The sequence below is a fragment of the Cheilinus undulatus genome, linkage group 18 (genome assembly GCF_018320785.1).
Source record: "Cheilinus undulatus linkage group 18, ASM1832078v1, whole genome shotgun sequence".
Lineage (NCBI taxonomy): Eukaryota > Metazoa > Chordata > Actinopteri > Labriformes > Labridae > Cheilinus > Cheilinus undulatus.
In genome coordinates this window covers 26,232,642-26,259,753 of record NC_054882.1, presented here as the reverse complement: position 1 = coordinate 26,259,753, position 27,112 = coordinate 26,232,642, and the positions used below count along the sequence as shown (strand labels likewise).

The window sequence follows — 27,112 nt, the reverse complement described above, 5'->3', positions numbered from 1 at the left end:
AATGGTTAAAAAGCCACTGATAGTGAGCCAGCCAGTGTGCTTTGTGATATGAACAGCCCCAGCTCCGATTGACTTACCACACTGCGGGTGAACTTCTCCAGGGAGGTGCGGCGGCCCTGTTCAGTGTCTGCTGGCTGCTGTTTTGGGAGGGGGGGAAGCAGGGTGAGTGTTTGGGTCAGGTACGGGTGTAGCGAGGGGGAACGGGGGGGTGATGTGGTCAGTAGGGGAAAAAAGAGGGAGGCCAAGCATTGCAAAAATGAGGGCCGTGGACAATGTGGGAGTAGCAGTTTTAGAGAATGGAGCGGGGGTCAGTGACAGGCCAGCAGGGGGAGCAGTGTTTGAACGGGAGAGGGCAGAGAGGCTAGCATGAACACAGGCAGCTGTGATTGGCTGAAATGCTCTAATATTACACAGAAACAGCTACACATGTATTAGTCCAGAATATAAAAACTCACAACACTGAGACTTATCAGACTGTATCTGACACCACATTTACTTTACTGTCATATTCAATATCCTCACTTCTGTTTTCAGCATGGTGTTTCTCTTTCACAGCAGTCTGTCTCTTTGGCATATGATCTCATGTTTTTAGAGATGGTTCCTCTGACATTTTACATAATTTATCAGTTTCCTTGCACCTGCATCTTGAGCCCAGTGGGTTTGTTTTTTGGATCTCTGTTTGCAGTCTCATCAAAGTGTCCAACCACTGATTGCCAGACCTTTTGAAGAGTTAATGAATTCTGCTGAATAAAACAGATCTCATTTGCAGCACATACATGTGAGCACATTAACAAAAAGGGCAACTTGGGAAAAAAAACACAGAAGTAAATGCTCTGTGTATTTGAAAATAGTTCTAGCAAGTGACAATGTTACGCATAAAAAGCCTCAGATTAAAGGCATTTTGTAATTTGATTATCAACAATAAGATGACATCATTGTGTCATTTGTCATGTAAATGTAAAGGTGCGGCTTATTCAGCTACCTTAAAATCCAGTGATTAAGACACCATTTTGATTCCTGTTTTTTTATCTAAAAAGTAGGTGTCACAAAACCAAACGTATTTAAAAATTTACCCCATTAATTCTGTGTTTTAAGCGGCTGCTATGTTGTTCAGAATGTACTGGAGAACCTACGTCCACATACCACCCCAGCAGGGGGTTGGCGCCACTTTTTAACCTCTTTTCTCCATTGTTAGGTCATCAGCGTGCGTTAAAAGAAAATAGGGAGTTTTTTGAGTAAATAAACGTTTTGGAGTTCTTGTATTATGCCTCTATAGGTGCTTCATTCGTACCTTTAACAAAATGTGTTGAGTCTGAAAAAGTTATTCGGAAACGTTTTCAGGAGCACTGAAGAGGATTTTAAGTTCCAGCGTGTTTTGGGACTACACAGGTAAACAGAGTCACATCACAACAAAGGATCAAATCAAGTTTCTCCTTTACCTTTCCCTCTTAAATGTGCCCCCCATCCCCAACCCCTTCCTCTAAGAGTTAATATGAGAAATAATAATCCAAAACTATTCTCATATAGGATTTGGGAATGTGAAGTAATGTTCTGTGTGCTTTGAAAAAGGATAAAATGGGTCTTTAATGTTAATTATTTCCACGTTGTGCAGCAATGGCAAGCTCTGGAAGGAAGCTTATAAAAAGTTCCACTACCTAATATAACTAACAAGCATGGATTCACTTAACTTACATTTCACATCATAAGGGGTTAAGATAAGTTAAACATTTTTAAAAGCTGTTCATAGCTTTAATGGTGCCTGATGTTTTTGCTGCAGCATGCAGCACATATGCTTATTAATAAATGTAATAATTTTTCTTCACCGATCGACACCAAAGAGAAGAATTAGAATATCTTTAAACTCATGTTTCCACTGACCACAGTACAGTGAGTGGTGCGTGTTTAATAGTTTGACTTTAGAGAGGAGTGTTGTTCCATGCTGTGCCATGGAGTACAAATATATATACACGTGTTTGTCATTTGCTGAATTGGTCCGCTATCATTAACAGGAGTTCTGTCACACAGGCAGTGGTGCTGCTGCTGGAAACAGACATATAACCATAATGAGTCTATTATAAAAAAATCGCTTCTTGTCTACATGGCAGTTCAATAAAACAATACCAGGTCTGATGTGACTGAAAACACAGGAGGGCAGTGAGCTATGAGTCTGCCCAACAAGCACCACTAATAGATGTGCAAACACCATACAGCAAGAACAGACGGTACTAAAGGAGCAACAGAGCAGTGTTATTCAGCAGCTGCAGCGTGCTGAGCGGAATGGAAATCATCATGTAGGAGGACGATTTAAACTTTTTTCCCTCTGGGAGACTCCAAAACAGACTGCAGCCTCTATATACTGGGATGACTTATTTTCTGGATTTTATGGAACATTAACTTGGTGGCTTTGACCAGTAATTCCTCATCTTTTTCATCTGAGACTCCATATACTTTTATGAAAGAAAAGCAGAGCCCCCAAGATCCACATGAATAGAAAATAGTTAAAAGTGCTGTCAAAAAAATCACATCAATTTTTTCTGATTTCACTGAAAAAAAAAAGTCCCAACAGAAAAGACTTTCTCTCATAAGGAACCAGTGGCCTAACGTACTAAAGTTTATTGTCATCAGTTGTTAAATATATTTTGTGTTGGAGCGAATAAAAAGTGCAGTGAAGCTAAACGAAAATGAAGTGAAATAATACATTTAATTACCAGAATTGAGAAGATTTATAACCCAGGAAGAAATTGAAGCTTTTAAATTTTACGTCAAACTGTGACCTAAAACTTTCTGTTTGTGTGGGTTTTGGAGCCCCCTGTAGACAAAGTAATCATTCTTACGTCTCTGCGGACCAAAATAAAATGTGTTTTATCACCAAAATCTCATTATGCCTTCTTGTTTCTGAAGAGTGTAGTTACTGGCTGTTTGCACTCACTAAAATCAGGTGATGCACGAAAGTCAGATGAGGGGCAAGAAGAGAAGAAACTGGTTGAGAATGATAGTGAATGGAGGGAAGTGAGTACACTTAAGTGCACATAGCAGGTGTCATCAGAAAAGTTCTCCCCACACTTTAAGGAACAGTGATTTCACAAATGACTTCATCATGCTGACCTCTAACTAGATGATGAGTCAAATAAAGGTGTATAACTGTCTTGAAGCTTTCAGCTACTCTGTGTGTGGCAAGGTCAATGGCCTAGGATGGAAAGCAGCATTGAATGTTTCTGCTCAGTGAGTATGTTTGCTCAAGAATCACTGTTTCACCTGTCTGGAGAAAATAAACTACTCGACAGAGTGATAGCTTAAGTTGCTGGAAATATTGCCACTCAGATTGTTTCTCTTTAAATCTATCTATGTTTTTCATCTCAAAGGTAGCTCTTGACTTTTTTCTTCCCTTGATTTGACAGGTCGGCTTCTGCATTTTGGCTATGCAGAAATCACTTCCTGCCCCCCGTCTGAAGCTCTTTGCAGTGCTGTGACATCATCTGCAATCAACCTATACACCAGGGGCCGAAAGTAACTAATTACATTTACTCAAACTACTGTAACTGAGTAGTTTTTTACTTTTGAAATCGGTATTTTTACTTCTACTTAAGTAAATTTTAACCAGAGAAACTGCACTTTCACTACTTTTTCCACCTCTGTTGACTACACAGTAGAGAGAGAATGATTCCACATCAAATCCAAAACAGCTATTGTATGCAACAAAAACGGAAGTGTTGATATGTCAGGGTTAAACATTTCAGAGCTGATTTTAACTTCCAAAGTGTCATTTTAACTCATTGTGGAAGTTCTTTGACAGTGATGATCAACCAGCATTAGTTTAACTCTGTAAAGAGTCACCTGAGATTTCAGATCTGGGGGGGAAGTGTGGGCAAGGTTCTCCATCATGCCCTTGGGCAGAGTGTTTAGCTGTGTGGATGTTGTCTGTTGTACAGTGACCCCTACTGGGCTTCATTCTTCATTTTGGACATTTCTCCTGAGGATTGTTGTTGTTTTTGATGTGAGATACATTTGCACCATGAGTGAAGTTATCCACTGAGTTAGTTTCTGCCTGTGCTTTCAGATGCTCCCAAAGGATACACAGAGCATATTCTTCATTGCATTACCAATGAGGTTACTGTCTGCTTTGTTCTTGCAGTCATATTGTAAAATATTTAATATTTTCAAAGAGTAGTTCAACTATGTGTAGTGCGGACTAATAAAGACACTTTAAAGTGTTAAATATAACTCGAGTTATATGAGTTTAATTAACACTTTATTATAGAGGTGTGACTTTACCTGAACAACCTGGTTGCAGAGCTAAGATTTTTAGACCAGTACTTTTACTTAAGTAAGTTTTAACTAGAGTAACTATACTTTTGCTGGACTGCAGTAGTTGTGCATTTTTCAACCTCTGCTATCAACTTTATCAGACACCAACCTGGCTGCAGGACTTTCAGAGAAGTAGTCAGTCTTTCTGCTGATGGTACTGTTGGCTCATAAAAAAAAGGCACATACGGCTATCAGCAGTTTTTAAACATCCATAAACTCTTCACAGGAGCTTCAAGTCCAATAGCAGTAACAGTACTAACAAATCCTCACCACTTTGTAACGTAAGAGCAGCATTTATCACTGAACCTGTGGGCCATGATTTGTTGACGGAGCTGTGCTCTGTTTGTTTTGTATTTGGGTGTCTTCACCTACTGATCAGTGAATCATTTTGCTACTTTAATCAGGCCTTGATCTTAACTCCTGACTTCTTACATGAATATGAATCTGAAATGTCTATTCAGTTACAAAATAAGACATCAAACCATAGAGCGTGATCTATAAAGAGTGACAAAAGAAAGAGTTGACATATGGGTCAGTGAGTACAGCTCACCTTCTTTCTGGCTAACAGGAGGTCTTGGTAGATGTTGGATCGCAAAAAGCGTGCATAGCTGTCACTTTTCATTAGCTTGAATATGTGCTCCTGCAAGACAAAGAAAAACTCATGAGTGTGTGTTGGCCAATGAGGAAAGATCATGAAAAGGAAGTCTGAAAGTTTGTATGCATGGTAAGTATGAGTGCTTCAGAGGGAGTACTTGTTTGGTGCTGATATGAACATTTGAGTCGTCTCAGACAGAGCTGAGTAATGTCCTGCCAGTACGAGGCGTTCCACGTCACCCATCACCAACCCACCGAGAGGCGGAGGGATCCATGGTGAACGGAGCGAACAACCTATTCATAGCATTACTCGCCTCATTAGATGCTGGCACAAACACACTCCGTCATTCTTCTCCTCTCCTCTGTTCCTCTGTGGCCTCTCATTCAATCACTTCAGTAACATGAGTGGGGTGGAAGGGTTCAGTGTTTCTGTGGGCGAGTGGATGGGAGAGGATATAGAGGGCTGTTGTGTGGTTGTGTTTTGTGTAAACAGGGGTGTAGTGTAGGGGAAACCATCTAAACTCGGTAAAACACCGTTTTACTTCTAATGAAGTCTACATTTTTAGCACATTTTTGTCCTTTTATTTCACTTTCAATGCAGCATTTGAGAGGTAATGGTTTGTAATTTAGAGTAGAGGCGCAGGTGTGCTGGCTCGGTGTGTTTATTCAGACTAGTAAAGAGTGTATTCATGCATCCGTGCACATATGAATTCATCCATGACAAACAAACATCACAGTCCACCTGAGCGTCCTCGTAGCTGTAGCGTCCAGGGTCTTTGAGGTTCTGGCTGGTCTTCTCGTAGCTGTGAGAGTCCAGGTTGATAGAGCTCGGTGCTCCCTCGGCCAGAAACTCCTGCCAGATCTCCTGAGCACGTGAGGATACATCCTGGAGTGGCCGCCGCTTCAGATCCTGCACCGCCAACCAGAACCTGCAACAGCATAGAATGGAATTAGTCACAACTTCCCTAAAGTATAAGACACTGTTATTAGAGCCCGAGAACCTGCCTCAGGGAGAGGACCCTATTAAAACTGTAGGTGTTCTTAGATATTATTATGTAGGCCCTGAGCAGCTTGTTTTGGGCACCTTTACAGGCCTAAAAAGTCCCAAAAACCTTCTAGAAATTTATTATCTACTAGTAGAGTTGTATATTATCTATTGGGACCATCCTCTAAAACGTACTAAGAAACATACTATAAACAATTTCTGGTCAAATTTAGGCATTTTCCGCAGATTTTCTTGTACTCCCCCGAGGGACTTCATCCAATTGATTTCAATTTTTTTTTTTTTTTGGCTTATTCAGGACAAATTGGAGACCAAATGTTATCAAAGCTCAAGTTTTTGCCATAGGTTAAGGCAATAACCATGGGCCAGAGTTTGAAATCTTGGAAAAGAGCAGAGCCTTTGAAAAAAACTCAGAGGATGATTGGATGAACTTCTGTGTGTCACATCTTTACGGGCCAATCAGAGCAACAAAACACGTGACGTCGTAGCCCCAAACCGAGGTGCGCCGGTACAGACGAATTAACTCCATAGATAGATGCATAGTGCGAACCATGGCGAATGTAGACATGTCAGTACACGACTTCTGTCGTTTTTAAAAGAAAACAGCTCACTGCTGTTCTTTGTTCTTCATTTAACGAAGAAATGTCATCAAGTTCTGATATAACTTACACTTTAGCATCATCCACGTTAATTGCTTCAGCCATACTTGCACTGGCCTCTTCTCACTGCTTGCTTATGTCACTACTCTGCCGTGCCTGAAAGTACTGCCCCTCAGTGCTGATTGGTCCTGTCACTTTCTAACCTGGCCAAAACGGTTCAGACGGGAGCTTTGCAAGATGGATTTGCCAGTAAGAAACACGAAAATGGACGAATCCATCTGCTTTGCAAGGTAACTCATGCATCAATATCATTACTCTGTCAAAGCGCCCCCTTCAGACAATTGGAATTTCCTCTGAAATTAGATTTTTACCCAAGTGGCAACCTCCGGTCCTGAAAAATGAAGCCAATGTGGAAATACAAAACATTGTAATACGACAGTCCGCTTGAGGCTGGCTGCAAGAACACCGGAAGTCCCGTCCTTACACCTGTGAAACAGCCAGTTTTTACACTAGAAATAAACTGGTTTACAGCCTGGTTCAAAAAACCAAACGTGTCTCATTAGCTAGTGTCTTATTGTGCTCCCACTGTATGGGGGTGAATTTCTTTTTACCATGATCGTTTGGATTATATTTAGGTGATTGCCGTGTCTCATTTGATTGACAGATAGCTTGACAGGCAGAGGCTACGTATCTGTCAAACAGAATGCTACCTAGTTAGCTGACAGGAAGTCGCGCTTAGTGGGCGGGCCGTTAGATTGATCCAAAGTTGAGACCGCAATTCCAATATGGAAGCCTCCACAGATTTGCTTCAAGAGCTGTTTGAGTCCGCCTATTGTAAGCAGACGTCTGACGTCACACGGGGTTTGTCCAATTCTTTCTACAGTCTATGTTTTTACCTCAAAACCAACTTTAATCATTCAGAACCACCAAACCCTTCAACCTCTGCTTACTATTTTGGGTAGACAGACAGGTCATCATTAACCCTACAAAAAAAACTTTTGGATACATACCCAAATCCCAACAGGAAGTCCACCAGCTCCTCACACAAAGAGAAATATTTCAGGACTTTTTTTAATCTTGATGATTACGGCTGACAGCTTACAAAAATTCAAAAATCTACTACCTCAAAATATCGGAATATCACAAAACATCAGTCCCAAAAAGGATCTATAATACAGAAATGTTGACCTTCTGGAAAATTATGCTCATTTATGCATCTTATTGCATTTGCCATAATATCTGGTAACATCACAATATAGGACACAATTTGAATTTGGGGATCACCAATAGGGAAAAAAGTTTAAACTGTCTTCCGGCTAAAGAGTAGTTCTACGATCTATGTATCCTGCATGTTTCAAGCAGGAAAGCAGCTTTTTGTAATATAAATGAAGGAGGGTGAAATTTCAGTCACATCAGGTTGCATGCTTCAGGTGATGGCGCACCTTAGTTGCACTTGAGGTGGATGTCTTGACATTTTATACTGTTATACTGCTCGCATTCGTTTAGAGGATGCAGTCAACTTCATAAAGATGAAAAATGAAGAGTCAGGCATATCTAATGATCTAATCTACTGCATGTTCACACCACAAGAGACCATTTACACACAAAAATGTTTGTGATCCAGTGTTAATATAAAACCACAGAAACAGAAGCCTCACCGTAGGTTTTCTGAGCTGAACTCTGACTCCAGGAACTTCAGGAACTGGTCTCGTCCAGCCGGATCTTTAAGTGCTTCCTCCAGAGAGAAGCCCCATTTCTTCACACGCTGCTGGCTGGGGTCTCGACTGCTCACAAAAATGAGGTAGAAATAGATACAAAACAATAGAATAAAAGAATATAACAGAGAAGAGTGGCTTTTCATTTATAAGTCATCTAACCAGCCTCACCTTGCCTCCAGATCCCAGAAGGCCATGTCATCGCTGATCCAGGGGTTGGAGGGCTCTGTTGTTGACACAAATGGGTCATACTCCATGAACTGCTCCGTGTAGCCCATTAGACTGTCTGCCACTTTGGAGACCTTCATACAGTGTCTGTCCAGCTGGCTGTTTAAGAAAGTAATCTGATGGAGAGAGAGAGAGAGAAATGATAAGCTAAATAAAGAAACAGCTCATCAGTCTGAGTCCCTGACTGTCCTTATGATGGATGTGAGAGGTCGACTGTGATAATGGCCCTTGTGAAATCTGTCACTCGTTCACTTGCCTCCTTCTGAACGTCCTCTTTGGTGGTCTTCCTGATGGGCTGGGAACTGATGTGAACCGGACTGGGCTGGCTCTGCCCATCATCTGGTACTCCATAAACAGACTGGAGAGGATGAAAGGAGAGACATGTCAAACCATTGTTTGTTTCTGTTCTGTTTGATTTTGATAAACCTACACTGAGGACTACATGCTTTTAATGAATGACAGTCAATGTTTACAGAACTAATTTCCCAGAGCCAGAGCATACTATCAGGGATGTATCTTTTTATTTACACTCAGTATCTTTGGATTGCTTTTCAAACCTTAAAGTTTTGTCAATTCATATCATGATACGTATAGATTTTATTCTATCTTTTTAACATTCATAGTTTGTTTTATAAACAAGGACATCTTTGTTTATTTTTATAATGCAAACAATTAACTTTTTAAAAGCTTTACTTTAGAAACACTGACTGAAAAGTCAGCTAGAGATCCAGGGATGTATTTGAAGTCAGGTGTAATTTGTTATCCTATTTAGTGTGACTTGACATAAATGACTTAAAACATGTTTAAAAAAACATTTACCATTAACTCCATTTGTGCAATAAACAAAGAAAAAAACAGATTTCTTTTATATATATATATATATATATGTATATATATATACATATATATATATATATATATATATATATATTTTGTGAAAACGGGTCAAAGAAGTTAGTTAAGTGGGTTAGGATCCCCATCAAAGCAGCAGTTAATTTAAATAAAGTCATATTAAACTCTTAACAATAACTGATTTATATTTGTTTTTGTAATACTCCCACAGACCACAAGAGGCTGATGTTCCCGACAGAACGAAAGGATTAAGTTTGAATTTTTAAAATTATTCTTTAATTATTCCCCCTATGACCAGCAGGGCTGGAGGAGTTACATTTTCCTGGTTGTCTGTCCGTCTGTCCAGCTATATGAATATGATATCACAAGAATACTTTTGGGGATTTTATTCAAACTTATATTTATTTTTTTAGAATAGAAGACAGTGAACATTAATGAACACGGACATGTGAATGTGCTAGATTGTAACCACAGGCTAATTCCATCCCCAGCTGGTTGATGGTACCATAGAAAAAATGTGCATCAGGCATGTACATAATGAAAATAAAAAATATACACAAAATTAAACAACACGCAGAGCAGAAACAACAAAAACAATACATGATTATGTACATATAACAATACAGAAGGTTGCTATATGACTAAGCTTAGGACTGACCAGGAAAAAAGTGACTATTGCAGTTTAAGTGCAGTAGTCAGAGGGTGAAGTGCTAAAGTGTTGCACGTGATTATCAATGTACTTGTGGAAATTGCACATTTTCCCTTGGCCTGTTTATTTAAAGTGCTGATATGATTGCATTTTCAGACGTGTTTATGCAAGTATAACTGCACAGGGATATTATACATAAATGTATCTTTGTTATATTGCATAAAAAAGATGCATATACAGTTGTATGTGAGTCTCTACGCATAGAGATAATAAAGTTGTTAGACATGACAATTCTGATTTGTCCTGAGCCACGCTTTCAGATGACCCTTTAAACTTGCAAAGCATTTCTGATGATTTATGGTCGACTGGTTGACTAAACTTTTCACAAATGTCCCCTCTGACTCAAATATAAACATTTTAAAGGTGCAAGGCCAAGGACAAAATCCACCTTCTTCTTGACACACAACTGTTTTTTTACTCTCCATAAATGTCATACCTTGAGGAGGATTATAACTGCTAGGCCAGTGGTTCACAACCTTTTTTCTTTCGAGTCCCCCAAAGACCAACATGACAAAGGTCACATATCGCTGTCACACTGACTTCAATTCTTTCATTGATAAACCTTAAGAAAACAGGCCAAGGTGTGATTTTCTTGCCAAAACACTTTGGTATAAACTATCTAACAAGTGTTTTATCGTGACTCATAAGTGCAAATCTAGTTTTGAAAGCCCCAGAGACCTGCAAGTGGAAACAATACACAAGGAAATAGTTCTAGTTTTACTTTGCAAGGTAAATATGTAGTATTTTATAACAAGTTATATAACATTACTGAAATGTTTTATCCTATTTTGCCTCTCTTTCTTTCAGCAGTATTAATTTAAAAATGTGTATTCAATAGTTGTTTTAAAAAATCAGACAACATGATTACTAACAAAAAATGCATGAATCAGTAAATCAATAAATATGTTTGTCACTACAAAAAATGAAACTGCTTACATTAATCTAATAGATAGAGACATATTTGTATTTTCTTTTCTTTTTATATTGTTTTATTGATCGATGATAACGGATGTAGATTGGATGAATGGATGAAATATGAAGTGGTCCTACAAATGGGGTTGGATTCAGGACCTCAGGATCTGGCTTTGGCTCAATGTACGACAATCCCAGGATGACAAGTTTGCTAAAAACCTGTGTAGCCATAACAACATGACATTTGGTCGTCAGAGTATCCTGTATTCCCTCACCTTTTTTACCCTGTGTGGGTTCCTCTCTCTCCGGCACTTGCGGATGTCCATCTCTGTGGTGTTGACACAGCCAGGCTGTGGGAGTTAGCAGGAGACAGAGAGGGTTGTTTCTGGGTCAGATAACAGTGTCTCTCCAGCATGGATTGTCTGCATCTGTCTTTTCAGCACAACACAATGCTGTTTGTCTATTCAGCCAGAGCACTCTCACAAAGAGCTGCCTGCAAAGCCACAAATCTGATTCCATAAAGACTACTCAGCGGTCTGAGCTGAACCCTGATGTCTGAATCTGACGTCTACAGGCTTTAAATGCTCAAATTGTCTTTCTGCAAAACTTTAATTCTTTCTATTGATTCCTTATTTGTTCAGTTGCATTTCATCCTGTGAACGCAGCTCAGACAGCTCATCTCTCTCTCTCTTTTGAATGGTTTTTCCTTTAACTCACCACTGGTCGATGGACATCCCAGAACGCCCTCTCCTGGCTGTCCAGGATCTTCCTCTCGGCCTTGTCCTTCTTCCTGTCTATCCTGTGAACAAACAAAACAAAAGTTTGAGCAAGCATCTCTGAAATACACATATAACAATGACAAGCCAGATTTAAGAGCAAAAAGCCAAACAACGTGTCTTACATATGGGCTAACTTCACTGAATGTTGTCTGGTTTTGCTGCCGGTTGGGCCAAGCTCTTACTTAACTTTTATTTACTAACCTGCCTTCGATGCACACATTTTTACTAAATTTAAAAGACATATTGCTTTCAATAACAAAAAACAGAAGCCAACAAACAGTGGCATTACGTTCTTAGATATTTAGACCACAAAGGAAGCTTCCTTCAGCAACAAGTGCTGTGATTCCAAACATGAGCCACCAGATGGAAGTATTACTAAGAGATAGAAGTTTGCAGGCTTATGAGAGGTTTAATTCCATAGGGGAATACTTGATGTATTTAATGCATGCAACCCTCCAGTCAGAGCAGAGCATTAAAACACAACATCAATAATGAGGAAGCACTGGCTTAACACCAAACTGACACAGCACACCAAAGCATTTTCCCTTCCTTTGGGAAATAACGCTTGAGTCATGCATGAAGCTAAAGGTTGGCATTTTATAAATATGACTGCATAAACATACATGTGTGCATCCTGACAGCTGCGTGTGCCCCACTGATGTCAGGAGGTGGCATGTTGTGAATTACATTAACACGTGCACTCACTTCACTTGAGCTTCAGCCTGCATGAAGATAAATTCCCATTTCCTGGCGAAAGCCCGCTGCAGCCGGGCAAGGTTCTCCTGCAGGAACCAATCAGACAAGCTGTTAGTGGAGGAGGTTATTTGAATTCAAGGCCTTTAGATGATTACATTATCCATTCACTGTGATGGTGTGCCATGACTTTGGATTACTGTTGCTGAGATGAGGCGACCTCTCAACATACGTGTCCTTGAACAAGTTGCTGAACTGCTGCTGTCCGACAGTATTTGACTGTCAGGAAAAGATGCTTTTATGTGTAGCCTGTTATTGAATTCAGTGTAATAACTTTATTGCTCTCAAGGCTTTGGGTAAAACATAATTCTGCTGAGAACTAAATAAGATCAGCACAGCTCTTGTGTATGCGCTGTCACTGAAGCTATAGCCTTTAGCTTAGCACAAAGACTTCAGACAGGGAATCTGGCGCTTTTCAAAGCTAACAAAATGTGCCTTCTTCCACTTTATAATCACACAAGCTAGTATGTTGTGTCTAGCTGATCTGTAAAAAATTCCAGTGAGAAAGAGCGTGAACCATCAACATTTTAGAGGGGTAATGTAAAATTTCAATTTATTGGATATCAAGGTGCACTGATTGACAGAGAGAAAGAAAGGAAGGGATCCAGACACGAGGGAGCGAGTATAAACATATGGACATAGAACTTTTAACGCTTACTGTTCAGCCGTCATGTTGCTGTTACTGTTTTTCCACTGTGTTCTGGGGCACACTTAAGTAACAATGAGTCTTGTCAGTGTAGCTGAAGATATTTCTTCCTCTTTTCATAAATTATTTCACTAATATCGTCTAACGCTGAAGGCTCCTCTTTGACCCCACTCATGGACAATAATGCATAAAAAACAATGATTTGAATAAAACAATTACGACTTTTTATGACCTCAAAAGTCCAATTTACGAATTATTAAGACTTTTCAAGGATCTGCAGCAACCCTTTTTTTAATTTAGAGTATAAACTTGAAAGGTTTTTAAAGACTAGTAAACCATCATCATTCTGACAAAGTCCTTCCTTTTCAGTTATTATAAAGATAACAAGTATAAAATGTAAATATACTTAAATATTTAGGTGTTTCTTTTTATTCTTAAAGTAATTAAAAATTGAATGGATTAATTACAGAGTTTTATTTCAAACATAAACCCTGATTAAAGACCAGCAGGGGTTAATAACCAACAGTTTAGCTTACACCTCAATCAGATGAGTACATTGAGAGCAATTTATGTGATAAATTAAAATTTAAAGCCTGAAAATCTATTGGAGCCCCTTGTTCATATGTACAAATGTGAAAGCTTCATACTATGTCATGTGTGCATAAAACAGCAGCTTGAACCAGCATCTGTCAAAGATATAGTGCATGAAGCCATTATAACGATAGGAATAATTAAGAGTACTAGCTAGCAGGTTAGTGAGCAGTGTGAGCAATAAGCCTGGAGGCAAAAAGTGACCTGAATCACAGAGAAAGGAAGTGTACCGGACAATAGTTGCAGAGTAATTTAGAATATTGAAGTGCAGTGCAATGCTATTATATAACAGCAGGAGATAAGCACTGCAGCAATGCCCCTCTTGAGACTGTATTGATCTGCTGATTCCAGGTAGGCTTATAGATGTGTTTGCACATATTTTGGAGCCAGTAAATGACTGCACTGTTTTCAGCCAAATGGTGCTGCTGTGAAAGAATAATTGCCTTTGACAGATTAGCGTAAAAGTCTGTAATTTGATAAAGCTGCATGCTGGTGAAAATGGATTTTGGCATTTGCAGTCCCAGTGGATTTTGCTTCTGTTACAGCTTGTTTGTTTTTCAAAGAAATGAAAGAAAATCGAATGTCATTATAATACAGTTTGTGTATGTGAGATAGTATTGAACTGAGATCTTCCTGGAAATGGCTAAAATGAAAGTTTACTCACAGCCTCATAGTCGGCCAGCTCCAGCCTGGCCTTATTCTGCATGGTACGTTTGCACAGGTAAATGGCTGAAGGGGAGAAAGAAAAGAAACAGAGTGAGACATGAAGAGTTTGTCAGATATATTCATTAACAATATCTTTGACTGAGGCCACTGCAACAGAAAACAGGATCTTTGCTCATATCAGTGACTGTCCCTTAATTTTGTTTGACTAATCTTGTCTCACAGGACTCTCTGTAGTAGGGGTTCCTCAGGGCCAGATACATTACAGGCCCTATGGATCGATACTCAGAGTGTGTCAACAACAGATCTGCTGCATGAGCTGTCTTTCAGCTCTGGAAGAAAAGGGACAGCCAAAGGCGATGGCAAGATCTCACTGGTTTGAAGAATATGGCAAAAAAGATTGAGAGACAGTGTGTGACCCACCGTAGTCTGTGTTCTCAGGCTCCCAACAGTTTGAAGGCCAGAAGTACGGAGACTGATGAAAACAAAAAGAGATGAAAAAGACACCGCTTTTGTTTATTTGCTCATATAATCAGGATGAAACAACAGTAGTCTTTTAATATGAATGTTGGAGTTTCTTCACCCACACTCCCTCTGCACTTCTGTACAAACTCAAAAGATGACTCCTTATTTGTGATGATGAGCCATGACGTCCGTTTGCTGTGTGTTTCTGCCTGGGGAGCATTAGCAGCTATATTCTCTTTATCCATATTTAATTGTCTTTTGCAAAATGATATTACCCATTCAGAGTTCATTCCAGAGTCCATTAATTATGGATCACTCACATCTATCATGCATTCTTAATAACAGGGCAAAATTAAAAGTTGGTGGTACTGAAACACATTCTACATAACAGTAATTAGCTTACGAGCTGACTATAAGACTGATGCTGATAAAGGTGCATGTTTGGATGTAATGAACAAAAAGGCTATCACGCTTTTATTCAGTATTAGAACTGTCTTTTATATTAAGCCTGCAGCAAGGGTTTGTTATCAAATCTGGGTCTTCTACCAAAATAGGAGCTATTTATAGACCAGCAAACAAACATCCCTCTGTCAATAATCCCTTTATTTCAAATACACGGTGGACTCCTTTTAAATGTTCTGATGACGTGCGCTTGTTGCATCACAGCAACATCAGAGGGAATATTTTTAGCCCCACGCTGAATGAGCAAGTGTGACACACGCTGGCCTTCCTGCGCTTGCACAATAATGGCTTTTAATCCTGAGCAATAGAGGTGAGGGTGAATGCATTCAGAAGTAGATTTGGTGGCAGCAGGGTGACAGAGAAAAGTGCAGAGCCAGCGAGTGGCTGGCTCAGTACCTCCCATAGGGGAGCCGGCCGTGGCTGGCTGGAATGAGATGCTAATGGGTTAGTCACAGTAATGAGTCAGAGCGGAGCCCACAGCTGTCAGAGAGACCTGTCAAAGTTCATGCTGGATCAGATAGAAGCAAGAAAATAACACCCCTTTGACAGGCTGCACGGGTTGCCTACAGGCTCCAGTTGTGCGGCCCACTTTCTGCTCTGACGCAGCAGGGATGTACAGTATCGACCTTGGTGGGATGAGTAATAAGCTTAGAAAGGATTGTGTTCATTAGCATCATGCAGTAAACACATCCTTCCATCATCTTATTCTATATCACAATCTGTCTAGAGTACGAACAGCACAAGAACTACCCAACAGCAGTGCCAAAATCCTTACAGCTCCCTCTGCTGGCTGGCTTGAGTATAGGTTATGAGCTCTGTCTTATAGTTCATTCATATCATGTTGTTGTATGTCCAGCTAGGGGTTGTAACAGTGAAGTGTCATTTCAAATGTAGCCTCCAGAGTTCAAATCATGGGAGTGCAAAGGGAAGCCTGGCTTCCCTGAAATGTGCACGAGCTTCCCTGAAAGCCTTCAGTGAGACGTTAAGGGGGAGTTCTTAGAAGTCGTCAACATGTTATTATGTTTTATTTACATTATGTTTCCTGAAATATAGGACCAATAGTATAAATATGTCAGTGTTGTTTGTTTAACTGGTCATTACACAATAAATCAAAATTTTCAACCATCTGTCTCCACAAATCAACAAAATCTGTACCTGTTCCTGCTATGGTCATTAATGCATGGCAGTGCTGCACTGGGCCCAGAATTACATAGGTGTCTGAACCTATCAGTGAGTTAGCGTTTTGTTGTGTTGGGTATAACAACGTGTTTCCTGTGATTGTCTGTTTTTGATGTATTTTTTGCTCTGATGTTCTCTCATTAAGCTTGTTGTGTGATACTTAAGTTATTATTATTGTTGTGCCTAAACGGCTGGCTAATGACAGCATTTGGGTGATTGTTCTTCTGCAAAAAATCTTCCCTTAAGTCGTAGTTCTCTTGCAGACTGAATAAGATTGTTGTCCAGATTGTTGTTCCTGTATTTTGCAACGTTCACTTTACCCTCTACCTTTTCAAGCCTTCCAGAGCTGGCTGCTGAGAAGCATCCCCACAGCATGATGCTGCCATTGTGCTTCACAGCGGGGATGATGTGTTTGTGGTGATGTCCAGTGTTTGGTGTCTGCCAGACAAAGCGTCTTTTCTGAACGATTTTGGTCTCATCAGACCAAAGAACTTTCTTCCACTTGACCATGGAGTCTCCCACATGCCTTTTGGCAAACTCCAGTAAAGATTTAATGAGTTTTCTTCAACATACCACTCTCCTATAAAGCTTTGACTGGTGAAGAACCCTGGCAACAGTTATTGTATGCAGAGACTCTCCCATCTCAACCACTGAAGCAGAGAAGTCATAGGTGTCTTGTTGGCCGCTCTCACTAGTCTCATTCTTGCACAGTCACTCAGTTTTTGATGACGGCCTGATCTAGGCAGATCTATTGTGTCATATTCCCTCCATTTCTTGATGATGGATTTAAACTTAACTGTTTGGTGCCTTTGAAATGTTCTTTTATCAATTCCCTGTCTTATACTTTTCAATAATCCTTTTTCTGAGATGCTTGGGGTGTTCTTTTGTCTTCATGGTGCAATAGTAGCCAGGAATACTGATTAAACAGTGACTGGACCTTCCAGACACAGGTGTCTTTACACAATTACAATCACTTGAGACACACTCGATGTACTCAGCTGATCCCCAATTTCAATAATTGTGAGACTACTAGCACAGATTGGCTGGACCTCTGTTAAATTAGTTTTAAAGGGGATGGATAAATGCAGTCACTGATTTAATATTAAATATTTTTATATTAATGACATTACTTCATAGAAATCTGTTTTCACTTTGATGTTAAAAGTTTTTTTTTGTATCATTTTGTCAAACAAGCCAAATTTTGTTTTCTGTTCTACACTGAGCAAACCTGAGACTGTCTGCTGTTTTTGGGTATGGCAACTTACAGAAGGGAGATGTTATTAATTTTGCCATTTCACCAGCTGGCTCTGATCTGCAGGCCTTGGCTTTAAATGGCAGCCAATGCAATATGTCTGAGGCTGTCACTTGGGTATTTGGGTTCCAGTTTTGTTCAGCAGAAAGAGACGTAGGCAAGTAGTCCATATTTGTATACAGTCCATACCAATGTAATGGAGTTTTCTGTACCTGAAAGCGATAAAGAGTCCCATCATCTTTGAGAGTCAGCACATGGTCAGAGATTGGGAAGATGTAGCCGTGGGCAGCGATCAGACTCCCGAGGTGGATGGCTTCAGCTGTGGACGTTTTAAAAAACACAGACAAGATTGAGAGTGCCTCTTCAATTTCTCACCTCTCTCTACAGTGCTTACTTGTAATGACAGAGACATACCTTGATCCTCAATGGAGAGATTTTTCATCAGCCATTGTACAATCTCTGTCCCTGTAATTCACAGAAAGGTCATTGGTTAGAAGTGTCACACAGTTTCATATCTGCAATAGTTTCAACAAAAGCTGCAATCCAGACACACAATTTAGAGCTTTGAGGAAGTCTTTGTCTGTTCAGAGCTGTGGGTCAAAGCTGTCAAAGCTGACTAGGTGTCACAAAATAATGCTAACAGGTTTTCACTGTCTCACCCTGCTCCCAGACAGAACAGCTTTTTTTTTGCAGCCTGTGTTTTTGGCAGAGGCTGCAGAGAGAGAGAGAGAGACTGTGAGGCCATCTGGCCTGAGGAAGAAGAAGTGACTCCAAAACAACCTCTGGGAGAACAGGAGCGACCCCAACACTGGTGACTTATCCATACACAACACATGAGAGGCATACAGTGTGTACACTGACACAGAAGAAGAAAAGTCGCTTTTCTGTGGTGTGACAAGGGCAGATTCACACCGTAGGCTGTCTCCTCAGTACTGGGGTCTTATCGGCAAAGACATCATCTGCCTCCAACCAAAGCAGATACAATTTAAATGAGCCCAAAAGGTCATATTTGCTTTACTGATGCTGTCTTGCACGGTGAGGCAACAAAATGTACACACATGCACAGCACACATACACACAATCATTAGCACGTCAAGTAAAGCAAAAAGGAAGTTAAGGAAGAATCACACAAGACATTGCCTTGTATGCCACCATGTCACAGCAGTCAGGCACGGCAGACATGTACAGTAAACAGGCTAACCTGATACCACGCTGGGGATCTTGGAGAGGAAACTTTTGACAGTGCGAATGGATACACCTCCTGCTTTCTCATCTTGTATTCGTGTTACGATGTCTTCAATCTGAGGGGAGGACAAAAAGAGAATATGTTGAGCTAAAAGAAAAAAAAAATCACATAGTCACTTAGAACATTATCTACAGGACTTTCTCAACATTTTTCTATCAACAGAATTTGATAGAAAAACATTTTCTCAGGTTTTTGATAATCTGAGGAGCTACTTAGAGTTAAATAACAATAAAGTAATGTTAAAGCTACATCCGTGTTGGTTAATAATGCTATAGACACAAGTGACGTTAATCATGATGTGCACAGTAACAGCTGTGCAACACAACAATCTCTCTGATTAACATTAGGGTGCTTTCACTCCTATTTGATTTGATTCTGTTAAAATTTGATTGTTGAGGCAGATATTTGGCATTTTGCAAATATCTGTCAAATCAATATCTGCTTTTTATTTTACTGGTAATTGATGCAATAAAAAGTGTGCTACTTTGGTTCCACGGCAAAATGTGTCTTCCCCTCTGGCGTTATGTTTTTTACTCTTCATAGTCTCACCAAACATCCTGTATAGAACCCAATCTAATTGACTAAATGTCTCATGAGTACCAGCCAATCAACACTTGAGCCTGGGTGTCACTGATGCAGTAAGTGTATGACATCAGTTCCTGTGTTCCTGCTCCTGCTGTGTTGTTCTGTGCCATTTCTCATGCTGATAGAGCTAGGGCTAAATTGTTCATTTTTCTAAATTTTTCTCATCATGCAATTTAATTTTGCCACAACAAGTACATTGTACATCATAATAAATGCGAATCGGATCTAAGTATGGGTTATCCGCCACATAAACTACTAATAATAGGTATTTGTATCAGCCCTGAAAACAATATTTGGTAACTCCTACTCTTAAAAGCATTACATGTGCTCTGCTGTACTATGTGTGGAGAAAAAATAATGTACCATAAAACAAGAAAGCTTTTAAGAATAGTTACATGTCTGTTTACTACTAACGTGTTGTTGGTATTCCTTCACTTTTCCTGCACTGCAGGCTTTTAATCAAAAAAGACAAAATGATCCTTCTTCTAGGACTTTTTTTTTTTTTAAGATTTATTTTGGGCATTTTTGTGCCTTTATTTGATAGATAAGGACAGTGGAAAGAGTCAGAAACAGGGACGAGAGCGGGGGAGAGACATGCGGCAAGGCCAGATTCGAACCTCAGCCGTCCGCAGACATGGGGCACGCCTTAAACCACTAGGCCACCTGCGCCCCTAGGATTTACTTTTATTGCCATGGTATCAAAACAGGTATCAAACATTGATGTTTTTTACAGGTTGAAGGTACAATTTTGGAATCATGACAACTTTAAGTGGAATCACTTTTGCCTCATATGTGCTCGTCAACCAAACATGATGATGTGATGGTATTGCAAAGATCTGTTTCATGGCAGATTAATACAACATACAACCTTAAAGACATTACATTAGAAACATCCACTCGAATGCAGCCCATAAAGCACCATCTTCAATATAGAGGAGTCTTAGGTGTAAGGTTCAATGAATGAGATAGTTAACTGAAACCCTCACACGTGTCTGGATGGTACTATAGATGCACATTAGGGTGATTTACTTAGCTGTTACGCTGGGTTAAGTAAGAAGCTTTCTTGTCGATTGAAAAGGACTGTCACAGCTTTACCCCAGAGACAAAGATAAACATCGCACTTCTGACTCAGCCAGTGCATCGCATACATCACAGAACAGCAGCCTAAAATTAGGCCCACATAGCACGGCTCACTACTCAAAGCACATAGAAGTAAACAAGCAAACATACAGTCAATCAAGGACATGGACAACAGTAAACAAAGAAAGAAATGCATCTACTGAGTTCTGAACACACAGACACAGAAATCATGAACAGAAGTAAACACATAACATGTTTTCTTATTTTTAAGAATCTGTGTTTGGTCGTGTCCTTGAACAGGTTGTTTATGAGCAGAAGTAGCCAGAGGTCCTTTATTGATGTGAGGAGTCCGTGCTCTGTTACGTGATGGAGAATCGCTGAAAATCAATAAAAAACATCCTGATTTTGCACACTGAGCTTTATTATCGGCAGAATACCATATGCAGTGCAGCATAAGGTTGCTGTGCTGACTATCAAATTCTTCACAGCTCCCTAAGCATCAGTAAGTAAGCACATACAGATGCTTGCACACATATACACACATGCAAACGCACACAAGCACACTGCTGCTACGGTATGACAAAGCTGATTAGCTGATCTTCTGGAGTTCAAGTCATGGCCTCAGCACGCTGTGATTCAGAGGAGCCATCTACATTTCCTCAGTTAAAGAATGAAATAAAAATCTCATCTCATCCCTCAGCATTCACAGCTAACTTCAAGTCACAATCACAGACACATGACATTACACTGTGCTCTAGTTAAGGCCATTTAAACACTCCTGGACCCTCCCTCCCTCCTCACCCTTCCTTCTGCCTTCACTGTTCATTCATCATTTAACACAGTGTGGTTCTGAGTGAACTCCCAGTACTGCAGACAGACAGGCTCTGAAACATCAAGTATTAAATGTACATGACAAAGACATGGTTATACAACCACAATTAAAAATGTTGTGGTGCTATGTTGAATGGAAATAAAAACAGAATGGATTTTTCTTTTTATGATGCACCAAATGTTTTCTATTGGTGAGAGGACTGGACTGCAGGCAGCCTAGTTCAGCACCTAGGCTTAAGACTTCCACTGCTAATCCATGCTGTTGTGATAGATGTGGTATGAGCTTTAGCATTGTCTTGCTGAAATATGCAAGGCCTTCCCTGGAGGAGCAACTTCTGAATGTGAGCATATGTTGCTCTAAAACCTCGATGTATTTTTCAGCATTGATAGTGCCTTTCCAGATGTGTAAACTGCCAACGCCATAGTCACTAATGCAACCACATACCATCAAAGATACAGGCTTTTAAACTGTGCGCTGACAACAAGCTGGATGGTTCCACTTCCTTTTAGTCTAGAGGACACAACGTCGGTGGTTTCCAAAAAGAATTTCAAATCTAGATTCATTTGGCCACAGAACAGTTTTCCATTTTGCCTCAGTCTGTCTCAGTGGCGTTTCTGGATTGTGTTCACAAATGGCTTCTTCTTTGCTTGATACAGATTTAATTGCATTTGTGAATGGCATGGTGAACTGTGCTGACTGTGCTGTGATTTTTTGGAAGTGTTCCTAAGCCCACACAGTGATTTCCAGAACAGAATCCTGCCTGTTTTTAATGCAGTGCTGCCTGAGGGCCTGAAGATCACGATCATCCAGTATTAACCTTCAGCCTTTCACTTGCACACAGAGATTTCTCTAGATAATCTTAATATTTTGATGACATTATGTATAGAAGATAGAAGGATATTCAAAGAGGAACAATTTTCTAAAATTGTTCCACATTTTTCAGACCTGTATTTTCACAGATTTGTGAAAATCTGCCCATCTTTACTTCTAAGACTATGCCTCTCTCAAATGCTCCTTTTGTACCCAGTCATATTACTGACCTGTTGCCAATTAACCCTTTAAATTGCTCTCCTCCAGCTGTTATTCATTAGTATCACTTACTTTTGCAGTCTTCTGTTGTCCCATCCCTACTTTTTCGAGAAGTGTTGCTACCAACAAATTCAAAATGAGCTAATATTTTTCATGAAATGGTAAAATGTCCCAAGTTTCAAAATCTGATATGTTATGTTCTGTTGCAAATAAAACATGGGCTTATGAGATTTGCAAATCATAGCATTCTTTTACATTTTACACAGCGTCCCAAATTTTTAGGAATTTTGGGTGTTTACTTTATGCAATGTTATGCACTATTTTAGCCATGCCTTTTTTGGGTTAGCCACATTAGTCTCTGCGTTCAAACTGCTAATCAGCTGATGTGTGTTTTGACATGAAAACTTTCTAAAACTAAAACGTTTGTAAAGAAAGGTTTTATGATAGAGCTTTAAGTCTACCAGGAATACAGAATATTTTCATGTGTGTATGGTAGAGTAAAAGGAAGACAACCAGCAGAGTGAAGCGTACTGCACATTTACTCAGCCACCATTACAATCAAAGGTAATCATCCTCCCTGGCAAAGCATTTAGTGGATGATTCATATACTTGGCCCATAAATCTCAAACAAAACACCCAGATGTGTATGGATTTAATAACACACACATAAAGCAGAACAGAGAGAAGGGGTTAGAGCAAGGCGTTGCAAGACAATTACCAATCTCTCACCATAAGCTTGAGAGGGCGTTTGGCATGAATTATTGAGCATCCACTATGGAGAATTACTGCCTCAACTCTTGTTGATAAATCTCACATGAGGGGAGGGGGAGCTACAACTGCCCTCTGTGTTGTGAGCAGAGCCTTGGTATTTTGGGCCTGCTTTCGCCTACATGAGAGCATAAACAGTTTTACAAGAAGGGCACAACAGATTAGTACTGAGACATCGAAATCTTCCCTTTGAAGACAAACCCTCCATGCAAAAACAAGAGGGAGAAAAGCTTTGAAATCAGCTCAGTTCGATCCAGGGCTGAAGGACTCCCCAAATCCCACGAGACACAACAACATGGAAAGGATTTAGTCCTTTTGTTCTCATCTAATAATGGACCTTGGACTGGGTTTAGCAGTATAGAAAGAATGACTCATTATCTCCCTATAGGATGACAGCAGACAAGAAGTACTTGTCACAGTGGCTGGAAGTGCACATCATATCGCCCGCGTGTACAAGTTAATGGTGTTTGCAGCTTGGCATGGAGGGTTTTTTGAGAGCTGAAATTGCTGCTAGCGTGTGATAACAGCACTTTGCCGCTCACCACAGAGCTCTATAAATGATTATCAGGAGAACACTTGTGTGTCTTGCCACTGTATGTTTGCCTTTTCTCTGCACACGTGTGTTCAAATTTGTCCCCGTACATGGCTGTGTGTAGCCTGAGTGTGTTTCATTAGTCCATCTTATCTTTTCTGCTCCAAGGGCAGCCAATACTCTCTTTATGTCACATGTGGGGGTGAGGAAACAGCTAGAAATGAAGTATGGCAATACTACAGCTACCAGTTAAAAAGCATTTACTCCACATTAATGTTGGGAACAGCTTGTCTGATTTGGAGTTAATCAGTGAAATAAAACTGTCTAAATGAGAGCTTCAGAGGCATGTAAACCATACAGCAAGGTGATATGTGGAAGTATGGGTAAGTATCCACTCCTGGCTGAAACTCTGTACCCCTTTTTCCAAAAATGGCCTCAGATGGAGCTATTAAAAACCAGCCCAGTCTTCTGAAATGAGACAGCTGCAGCTAAAAGATGTATCAGGTGGTAATAGCGTCATTAATGATTCAGAAGTCATTAGTGGGCTCAGGCTCACTCATCATTGTTGAAAGACATTTTGGTATTTGAGGAAAAACGACAGACACGCAGGTGACACATCGAAAGATTAATTCTGGCCTGGAGATAATAAAGAGTCAGATCCCAAGGAAGATGAAGTGATGAAAAGTTTTGAAGATGGGCAAGTCAAACATACAGTCAAGAGAAACTTTGTTAGAAATGCAGTTAAAAGTCATGCACTGTTGTAGAAATCCAAAAAACAAGAATTTGCATTTTATCCTCACAATTACAGCATGGAAATACAGGATGCATGCAGCTAAAAGGTTAAATTCATGTAACAAATTAGCAGGTGCAACATTTACGAGTTGGTTAAACTAATAACCTATCACACAAGTATTATCTGTATTAGACTAGTTGGTTAAATGCAATTTAAATGGGCATTTAGTTGAATGGGGATATAGAAGCCTGGTAACATCTTTATTGGAAACCATATTCAAATGAAATCTCACGAGACAAAACATTCTGAAACAGGGAGTGGTTTGGTGGTATGTGAGCTGCCACTGAGCACAGAGAAGAAGGACAGCAGTAAGAGCACAGCTAGAACAACTTTACGACAGACTAAACATGGTGTCGCTGGTATGGCAGTTTTTTTGTGTTTCAGAGGAGGATAACACTATTGTGTTTGTACATCTGCTCCAAAAAGATCCCAGAGGTAGAAATCAGATTTCATTTAATTTGGTATTCCCTTTCTGTTGTACTTTATTTAAATGTTGTATTACTGACTAGCAGTTTGAATTGTATGTCCTTTACATGAGTCCTCTAATTTTGTCCCCCTTGTGCTTTTCCTCTTGCTATTGCTTAATGTATATATAATATATAAATGTATGGATTTTAATATGACTTTTGCAATAAAGTACCAAAACAATAAAAAAGGACCCAAAGGGAGGAAAATGTTCTCCAGACTTTTGGTGTTTTACTTCACTAATTAGCAACAGGCCTTTAGTTCCTTAATTTCGTATAGCGGAATGCTCTCTACAGATATGCATGAATAAATAAACATATTTCTAAAATAAATAATTATAAAAGACATTAATACCATGATACTGAACATCTGGAGGTTGTTATTGGTTATTGGTATAAGCACATGAAAAAAATGATAATGCATCACTAATTATATTGATAAATCAATACTTAATTGCAATTCGACCTGTAAATGCTGTTAATACAGAGCTATTTCAAATAGAAGAAGCTGGCTGGATTTTACTGTTTACTTTTTATTTATAAAAGAAAATATTTCTTGGTATTTTGTGATCATTTGAAAACATATTGTTTTTTTATTTTTCATCAGATGTCCCTGCAGTTGCCTCTACGTAATCCTAGACTGATGAAATGAACCTTAAGTGGCCTATAACGGTAAATTGAAAAAAATGTTTTGAATTAGTGGTCATCTTTGACCTAAATACAGAAACTGAATACATTCATTCTGAGATTTGTCATAAAAGACAGTTTATTAAAACTCGATGGAGGCTGGTAACGTTTTCAGGACTGCTTCAGTTATTACCTAAAGAAGAAGAATGAAAGCAGATTCAGGGACACTTCCTGTCCTGCGTCAGCAGTGATGCTGGATGTCATTATTTCAGATTGTTACAAGGGCTTCCTTCATAGGAGAATCTTTCACAGACTTTCTCTTCACTACAGCTCTTTCAGCCAAGGATACCTAAGGTCAGGACACTTTTGTTTGAAAAATATCGTCCTTGTCGGAAATTGGCATTGATGAAGTCTTTTGAAACAGCTGGAAACACACAACATTATTTGGTTACTAAGTGAAGTGCTTTGCCTTGACACTTCAACCTCCTTTTTCTCAAACCCCCTGCAATAGAACATTTCTGTCCACTCTTGTCTTCTTTATATATTATTTTGCTAGCGGTCTGCTGAAGGGTATTTGAACTGTGGTGTCCACCCTTTAACTCTGTATCTGTTATTTTCACATGGAGCAGTGGCTTACAGAATAGTATAGTCCTTTGACTGCATGCTTTCACCCAGTCTGAGTTGTCATAAGCTCTGTCCTTTGCTGTACTTATGTTTCTAGACACTTGTGGGCTAGTAGAACACCAGCAGAATACTAAGATCCCTCTGCAGTCCTTTTTTTTGTACAGTCTGACTTATGATACATGTTTCAGCCTTGTATTACCAACATTTTCACTTCTTTAAGAATCTACCTATTAGTTTTGTTTATTAAATCTTTGCATTTTCACCTATCAAAACTGAATTTTTTTTGGTTTTAACTAGGGCTGTCACTGTTAACATGTCAATCATAATGATACATAACATTTTTTAAATCTCTTAATGGCATGGCATTTTGTGCAACCAAATAAAGCTGTTGTAGCAGCTGGATGCTACTCACCTTAGCATCATCTTGTTCTCATTGATAGAAAATAAGGACCCCCTCTCCTTTACATGCCTCACTTTGAAAACTTGTACAAGTCTCAGTGGAAAAGTCAATCCAGCAAACATCATGTAGCTTAACACGGGGCAGTACATTGTGACATAATGTTGCACCTACAAGAAAACCCATCAGTGCTACGAGTTATTTTACCTCACCACACCAGAGAGTCACAGAGACAATGAGGTGTCTGTGCGCTAGGGGTGGGAATTGATAGGATTTTATCAATATCAATTCTTCTTATCGATTCTTCTTATCGATTCGATTCTTTATCGATTCCTTCCAGTGAATTTTCTTTTTGGATTGCTAAAATGGTAAACATCAAGTGTTTGGGAGGAGAACATGCTAAAATATACAAAGAAACTCTTTTTTTG

At 39.6% G+C, this 27,112-nt stretch overlaps 1 protein-coding gene across 4 annotated transcripts in view; it reads right to left on the bottom strand.

Moving 5' to 3' along the window:
• Positions 1-27,112, bottom strand: part of LOC121526502 (regulator of G-protein signaling 6) — a 72,105-nt gene that overhangs the window by 2,162 nt on the left and 42,831 nt on the right. For 3 of the 4 annotated variants that reach the window (XM_041813147.1, XM_041813146.1, XM_041813149.1), the window contains 14 exons: positions 18,909-19,008; positions 18,122-18,172; positions 17,920-18,026; positions 14,773-14,824; positions 14,351-14,415; positions 12,402-12,478; positions 11,635-11,716; positions 11,193-11,267; positions 8,701-8,802; positions 8,388-8,560; positions 8,160-8,285; positions 5,642-5,828; positions 4,856-4,945; positions 78-137 (listed from right to left, as the gene is read on the bottom strand). In XM_041813147.1, the coding sequence (XP_041669081.1) occupies positions 78-137; positions 4,856-4,945; positions 5,642-5,828; positions 8,160-8,285; positions 8,388-8,560; positions 8,701-8,802; positions 11,193-11,267; positions 11,635-11,716; positions 12,402-12,478; positions 14,351-14,415; positions 14,773-14,824; positions 17,920-18,026; positions 18,122-18,172; positions 18,909-19,008 (1,347 nt within the window). The remainder of the gene's footprint in view (positions 1-77; positions 138-4,855; positions 4,946-5,641; positions 5,829-8,159; positions 8,286-8,387; positions 8,561-8,700; positions 8,803-11,192; positions 11,268-11,634; positions 11,717-12,401; positions 12,479-14,350; positions 14,416-14,772; positions 14,825-17,919; positions 18,027-18,121; positions 18,173-18,908; positions 19,009-27,112) is intronic. The other variant, XM_041813148.1, reaches the window with a different exon arrangement.